This window comes from Branchiostoma belcheri, unplaced genomic scaffold, assembly GCF_001625305.1.
Source record: "Branchiostoma belcheri isolate BF01 breed outbred unplaced genomic scaffold, Haploidv18h27 scaffold28, whole genome shotgun sequence".
Classification (NCBI taxonomy): domain Eukaryota; kingdom Metazoa; phylum Chordata; class Leptocardii; order Amphioxiformes; family Branchiostomatidae; genus Branchiostoma; species Branchiostoma belcheri.
The window spans coordinates 2,618,019-2,625,979 of NW_017803887.1; the positions used below are offsets into that span (position 1 = coordinate 2,618,019).

A 7,961-nucleotide genomic window follows, 5' to 3' on the forward strand; every position below is an offset into this window, starting at 1 on the left:
AAAAAAAAAAACGACAACGACCGATCCCGGAACGCCTGAAACGGAGGCTATACTACACTAAGAGTAACAACTTGGTCCAATCCGCGATCAAACAGCCCTCAGACTGTTCCATTTCGAATACAGGAGGGCCCCGAGGCACAAGGTGTTTTTGACAGTTTTTAATGGCGGACAGATAGAAGCCAGCTGCCTTTCAAAAACATATGTAGCCAAGACTGCCCAAGGCAGAAAGCGAATCAATTCGACTCGATCTGGACAATTTTGCTTGTGGGAATGGGGCCATAGATGACCACTCAAGGGACCAATAAAATCAGGTCGACAGGTGGTCACTATAGAGAGGTGGTCGCCGTAGACAGGGTGCTTTGTCTATGGTAAAATATTCAAAGGACCAGCAAAAAGTCACATTTGACAGGTTGTTCTTATGTAGAGGCCTAGGTTTTAACTTGTACAGGTTTGAGTGTACATCACAGGCATACGCATGTGTCTGGTATTATTGTTTGAAACAGCGTGTGAGCATGTGGTCTGAGCTGTGTGCTTTTATTTTGGTGTCACCACCAGAGCGAAAATATTTTATTCCAACCTAGGGATTTTCTCATAGATTTAATGACGCGTTTAAACGAAGTACTGGTGCTTATAATATTGTACTGTATATGTATATTGTATTGTAGTGTATTGTCAACAACAGTATAAATATTGATCGACGATCCAAACTCTAATACATGTACTAGATAAATTACGGAGATTGCTTCTGGACGTTTTGAGTGACATTCGCCACTTTTCTCCAGTGTCAGTTGTACCCGATATCAGTCTATCTCGCTACAGAAACACAGGATACAGTTGCCTCAGCCTGAACGATTTTCAGTGCACAGTACGGTCTCCTAGCAACACGTATGGGCTGCCTAACACGCTCGGTTTCTTGTTTAAAGGCATCCAAATGCAGTTTTGAGGCGGCAAAACTAGATTTTCAAGTCACATTTCTGGTCATTCTTTTAATGTAAGTTAAATCATTACTATTGCATAGCATACTGATATCTGCGACAAAAAAATGTAATGTTGCCGACGAAAAACGGTTGCTTGTTCTATAGCAGAACGGTTCTACCTATTTTGGTACCAAAAAATAAAGAGACGCCTCACGTAGTCTGTTTATGACATATTTGAAACGCTACAAGTATAAAATGTGGTACGAAAAGGAGTAGATGTCAAATATCAGTCATATTTCCTCATTTAGAATCAAAATGTTTTTTGTGTGTGTGTGTGTTGTCGAAGTAGTTTTTTTTATTCCAACATTTTATGACCAAACATGGCGATTGCACACAAGTTATATCAACTTATTTTATGCCACCAACACAGAGTACAAATACAGGACAGGACAATACTCATTTCCCCTTGAGTTAAGTGAGTTAAGTGAGGAAAGACGAGTAAAGTGCTTTTCCCAGTGCAAGGCCACAAGATCGGTGGCATGTCAGGACTCGAACCGGGGACCTCTTGGTTGCGAGTCGAGCACTCTGCCGCTACGCCACACGTTGTTGTTATTCTGCGGCCCTGGAATTACATTGGATGTCATTGAAGTAAGACGTGAGACAGCTGGTGAGTATTAGCACAGCTCACCAAGGCCATGTTCTATCACGTGACGTAGGTTCGCTGATGTCGTCACAGGGTCTTCGGTTCACCGGTGGAAACGGAACTGCAGTTTCACGCATCTCTCTAGGTGGCGCTGATAAACGGCTAAGCTTGCTTAGTTGGCATAAAGAGTTTAACTTTCCCTTGATTTAGTAGACTAGTAATAAGTAGTAAAATTTTACAAGAAATTTTGTGTTGGCATGACGTAATATGACATCATAAGACGTTATTTAAGTATATATATTTTTCAAACCAGAAAATGAAATGCCAATGAATAAATGACAATTACAAGAATGTGAAAAAGCAATATATGATACAAACATACATCACCATGCTTTATTTCCTCAACAACGGGCACAGCAATATCTGTTGTAATGCAGAATACAGAATACAAACAGAAAAACAGAAAAAAAACAAAATGGTAGATTATGCACTGCAATCCAATAAAACCAATATGAAATATGTCATAACACCATGAAAATATAAACTTTAACAGTATTAAACTAAAAAGGAATTTAACTACATAATGTGATATGTAATTGAAGTAATTTGCCATTGATAGACAAAAGATATGACACACTTACATGCACCCTGCACCAAGTATCCGATAATATTTTCCGGGTAAAGAAAATTTAAACTATATCTAACTATCCATTAACGTGTTAAAGAGACAATGTGTAACATTTTGCACCAAAAACTGAACACCTCAAACTGAAATAATTCAAAACAAATCGCGTGATTGTAATTTTCTTCCACTTTTCAACATATTTGTGCAATTATCTCCCATTTCTGACATTTATGGTTGCCGTGGAAACAGCCCACAAAAGGCGCACCTAGTTTGTGGTGCCACCGCAAACTACCAGGATGTAAACAAACATGGCCGACAGCTGTGTTTTTAACACACTCGTAAGACGTCATATTTTGGTACCTGCTCTTCCTAAAAGACACTTAATTGCACTGGAATAGGGTTGATTCACCTTACTTTGTAAAGAAATGACCAGAAAAATTACTTTTTGTATCGTCGTAATGTTACATAATGCAGCTTTAACAAACCGCATTGTCATTACACGTAGTGCACACGCACATCTACCGCTATATAATTATAGTGACTTGCTAACTTACAAATAAGATTTCACTACTTTGACGTTTTAGGTCCGTTGAGCTGACTAAAAAGGAAATATATACACACGTTCATACGCCGTTTACTTCTTGAGTCGGTGCTATTTTACCCAATCGGAGTAATACATAGAATGAGACCTTAACCATGTAGCAGAAACATGGCTGTCATGATAGGGAGGAGCAGGGCGACAGAGATTGGAGTGACTACCGCTCCTGAACTCACGTCAGGCTGGTAAGACTTACAGACCCCCTGCTGCATGCATTTGAGGATGGCATTGGCCTGGTCAATTCCGGACAGGTACCTGCCAATGACAAAAGCAAACAAGACTGTCATTAAAAAAAACATTGCCATGGCGACGGTGGTTGCTGTAAAGGTTATTGTTTGCATGGCACTGCCATCATTTCATGATTTTGAGAAAGACTTGGTACCTGTTAAGTCTAGACAGATACAATGCACTCTTCCTCTGAGTGTATAGTGAACGAGCCCCGGGGTCACAGAAACTAGGGCCATCCAGGGTAGAGAGGTCTATGTTCTTTATATGCAATCAGAAAATAGCACATAAAAGCTGCCAAAGACCCCGAAGACCCCAAAACCTAGGTTTTGGCATGCTATGGAAGCTACAAACTACCAGAGATTGTAATAAAAACATAGCTGACAGTCTTTTTGTCGGAATGAAATAAGGTCATATACAACATAAACAACTCACCCTCCCTGCACGTAGCCGTTGTACCGCGGATGTGTTGCCTCCCCTCCGAAGTACAGACGTCCCACCGGCGCAGCCAGCTTCTCAAAGTCCCGCGCAGACACGTGGACAGGCCAGTTGGAGTACGCACCGAAGAACAGCGGGTTAGTCAGCCATCTGGGGACAACACGAAACGGTAGAACTTTGAAAGGTAGAGTTAACACAAAAAATGGGATTCACACAGACACACAGACACACACACACACACACACACACACACACACACACACACACACACACACACACACACACACACACACACACACACACACACACACACAGACACACACACACACACACACACACACACACACACACACACACACACACACACACACACACACACACGCACACACACACACACACACACACACACACACACACACACACACACACACACACAAACACACACACCTGGGTACTAAGATGCTCTCCGGCTCGGGGATGTTGTTGCCGTACATGTTCCTGAGGACCGCCATCACCTCCTGTTTGGTCGTCTCGTCAGACTGAAGCTCGACCCGCTGTACTTCAGACGCCGCAGCGGTAACCAGCAAAATGTTGGTGCCTGGTGGGGAATACGTAACGTGTATATGTTTGGGCAATCGCAACATTTTAATTAGAATCAAAATTTTTCGTGTTCTAAGTTAAAGTGCTACAAACAAAGAAATAGTCATGTCTTGCAAGTACCAGAGTTATCAATCAAACAAGGATTCAGATGTGAAAATTAAAACACTTTTTAGAACTATCGTGGAGTGGCGCTCGCTGTCACCAAGTACAGTAGGGGCATTGTCATTAAATAGCTTTAAACAATGTTAATAGTTCGATGTACAAAAGCCTGGTGAAGGTAACAGGCAAACAAACCTACCGTTTGGGAAAAACCCTTCTGCCTCCAGGTTTTGCCACATGGCATACTGGGGCCAGAGAGACCCGGCATACAGGATGTATTCATTGTCGTCCCAAAACTTGCGGGGAAATTTGAGGAAAATCTTGCAGTACTGCCCCATCCTGAACTGGTAGATCTCCTCAACCTTCAGTAGAATTTGGCAGTTAGTATCTTTATTTGTCAACACGCAAAAAAAGTGGGGGGAACAAGAGAAGACAATTGAAGGATTTTCGTACCTATACGTTCACCCTGTTTTCTGTATCTGACGTCGACCTTTTGAGCTGTCGTTCTACTCGTCAGTCTTCCCACCCCACGCTCCGTCTACCAACTCTCAAGTACATCCCATTTTCTGTGTCTGACCCTTTGAGCTGTCGTCCTACTTGTCAGTCTTCCCAAACCACTCCCAAAGTTGCCCCGTTTTCTGTACATGGCCTTCACCTGTTATCCTACCTGCCAGTCTGTCCCACGCACCCTACGAGATTTCAACTTACTCTTAAGTTGCCCCGAGAGCAAGATGGACTAATTGCCATCGAAAATTTAAAGGTTAGTACTCTTACCCTTAAAAAACTTGTCACTGATGAAAGAATTCACTAGTAACTGAATAAAACAAATATATAGTGACGAAAAATGATTCGTTACCTTCCATGGTGGAAGATCAGGTGTGAAGTCGATGACTTCGTTCTCCAGCACGCCGACGCTGACCGTCATCAGCCCGTACTCTCCCCGGTACGTGGAGCCGTCTGCCGCCGTGAGAGTCACGCCTGCGTCCGTCCAGCTCACCGTCTGCACAACTTTGTTTAACTGCAGGCGGCTGTCGTTTGGGGACAAAAACTCCGACAGCCTGGATAAAATGAAAAGGGCACCATCAGGGGTGCCAGAGAATACAGTGCAATTTTACGGAATACAGTTCAATTTTACGGAATACAGTGCAATTTTACGGAAAACAGTGCAATTTTACGAAATACAGTGCAATTTTACGAAATACAGTGCAATTTTACGAAATACAGTGCAATTTTACGAAATACAGTGCAATTTTACGGAATACAGTGCAATTTTACGGAATACAGTGCAATTTTACAAAATACAGTACAATGGTATTAGTATACAGTGCAATCTTACGGAATACAGTGCAATTCTACGGAAGAAACTGAGCAAAAACAATATGTTTTCCTTCGATAAACATAATGATATTGTACCTCTCCACAATATGTCGAAACCCCCGCTGGTCAGTGACGAAGTATTCTTCTTCTGTGAAGTCCTTACTATTCCAACCTGTGTTGTTTACTGACGTCACTTCCGGCGGATCTGCGTATTCAAAATCATAATCAAAATATTCTATGACCTTCTCCAGCGGGGTTTTCACCTTCCATCCTCCCAGCTTCAGGGCGACTCGGATCGACACGTCTGGCAGCCTGAAATTAACAGAATATCAATATGAATTCCGAGACCTCAGGACTCAATGGCATAATAAAATATAGATAAAATAAAATGAATAACAAAATATAAAATCTTACGTAAATACTATTTCTAACCACTTCTGCTTGAGCACTGGCATCTACTATGCAAAAGAAAGAAAGAAAGAAAGAAAGAAAGAAAGAAAGAAAGAAAGAAAGAAAGAAAGAAAGAAGGAAAGAAGAAAAGGAAGGAAAGAAAGAAGGAAGGAAGAAAAGGAAGGAAAGAAAGAATAAAAAAAATCATCATCACTTGTCATCACGAATGTTTTTCCTCCAAGTCTCCAGGTACTCTTGTGCTGTTCCAAACCTCTCCCACACTTCTTCCGCCTCGGCGGTGACGTCACTTCCGGTTTTGTTTCGAACGACGACGTCATCGTAGTCAGATATCTTTTTAACATTTGATATTAAGTAGTACCTTTAGTACTTCATTTTAAAGAATGGCATGGAACAAAAAACAAAACACCAAGAAGCAAACGGAAGAAACACAGCTTTCATAATAACAATTACGGTAACAACTGAGTTAAAGGTAAGTCCCGTATTTGGGGCACTACTATATATATGAATGTTGGTGATTCACTACAGATTCCCAGACGAGTAGTACTAGTGTAAAAATGACACTAATGGATAACCTAATAAAACAAACAAACAAACAAACAAACCTTTCCCGATATGTTGTATCTTTTTGCCAGGTCCCAGATCGGGTTGCTGCCGAGACCTTGCACCCAGTTGGCCCCTATTTCAACTTTTACACCGCCGATTTCCCCCTAAAAGAAATGTAAAACTACATATTATAAAGCAAAGAACAACAGATAGTTTTCTATAACCAACACAACGATTTTCATTTAGCATATAAACAACATTTGGGCTCTTAATACAAGTTAATAAAACACGTCGTCAGCAATGAACTAAACTTTGTCAAGGAATGAACAATCAACCGATTCTGTGATGTCACGTTATGAAGATTGAGATGACACATGTGATGCAGTCTGTGGCACCTCCCGTCTTTTAAAACTTGCTTCAAAATAACCTACCGACTCATATTAACTTCCAAGACAAGAGAACGATATATTTTCTTCTATCTCCGTGTGTCCGTACAATAGACAGGTATTTACACTAGTGGACTGATGGGAAGTTAGTGGGGAAACGGTGTAACCATAGATTGACAGGAAGGTAAAATCGTAGGAAATACGATTTCTTTTTGTCCCCAGTTTCCTGTCAATTCAATGTGACATGAACGATTGACAACTTTATACGGGAAAGGCATTATAGTTTAGACTTGCTTCATTATGGTCAGGTCACATTTCAAAGCCGTTGCCCGGTCGGGCTGTTTGTATGAACGAAAAAGTAACAATTCATATCAAGAATATACAGAAATAGGGCCCACGATATTTATTAACAACTTTTCTGTGTTTTGTTGTCTTTTATATCTTATATTTCGTTCCAACCGATTGCCCGGCAGTGTCCCGGGTTGGGATATGTGACCGCGCCTTTACCTGTCTCATTCTGCCCCCGATTCTGTCGGACCCCTCCAGGATGACGAAATCCTCCACCCCGTTCTCTTGTAGGGTTTTGGCGGCGGCGATGCCCGCGATGCCCGCACCGACAATAACGACCTTCCGCTCCTCGGTCACGCTCTTACAACTGACCGCTGCCATGGCAACCAGCATCAGGACCAGTGTCCCCCTCATGGTGCTGCAATGTCCTGGTATGTAACGATTCTACATTATCATATCGCCGGGAACACGTCGACCAATCAATCAGAAGTCCTCTTTTCAAATTGTTTATGACGCCATAACCTTACCACTGCCGATTAAATCTAATAAACACGTGTACCGTCCCACAGTACATGTACAGTCGGTAGTTGTAGGGAATTTCATTTGCATTAATACATCAGTTGATCATATTCTCTTTCCAAATGACAGTCTTATCTTGGCCGTCGTAGTGTCTTCAAATAAAATACTAGTATCAAAACCGGAATTTCCACTGTAATGCCTTACAAAGACGCCAGGTGGCTCAAACTGTAATTATTTGGAGGCGTACAGGCCCAAGACCTAGCCTTTACACGATTGAATTTTATGTCCTTATGCAAGACCGAAGTAGCCTGGGTACCATCCTGGTTAGTTTACGTCCGCTCCTACAGTCGCT

At 41.8% G+C, this 7,961-nt stretch overlaps 1 protein-coding gene across 1 annotated transcript; it reads right to left on the reverse strand.

The window, feature by feature from the left end:
• Positions 1–2,478: 2,478 nt before the first annotated feature.
• LOC109472590 (polyamine oxidase-like) lies at positions 2,479–7,499 on the reverse strand. The gene is made up of 9 exons (XM_019772376.1): positions 7,310–7,499; positions 6,476–6,580; positions 6,067–6,203; positions 5,559–5,774; positions 5,002–5,203; positions 4,345–4,507; positions 3,894–4,044; positions 3,444–3,596; positions 2,479–3,038 (listed from the first exon to the last, which is right to left on the reverse strand). Exons 1-9 carry the CDS (start codon positions 7,481–7,483, stop codon positions 2,876–2,878), a joined length of 1,464 nt encoding a protein of 487 aa, XP_019627935.1. The 5' UTR covers positions 7,484–7,499; the 3' UTR covers positions 2,479–2,875.
• Positions 7,500–7,961: the final 462 nt, after the last annotated feature.

Coding starts and splice junctions, on each gene's coding strand:
- LOC109472590 (XM_019772376.1), bottom strand. CDS start 7,483: ATGCTGGTTGCCATGGCAGCGGTCAGTTGTAAGAGCGTGACCGAGGAG. Junction 4,508..5,001: donor CTGATCTTCCACCATGGAAG/GTAACGAATCAT, acceptor ATTCTACTGAAG/GTTGAGGAGATCTACCAGTT. Junction 4,045..4,344: donor AGAAGGGTTTTTCCCAAACG/GTAGGTTTGTTT, acceptor ATTCCCCACCAG/GCACCAACATTTTGCTGGTT.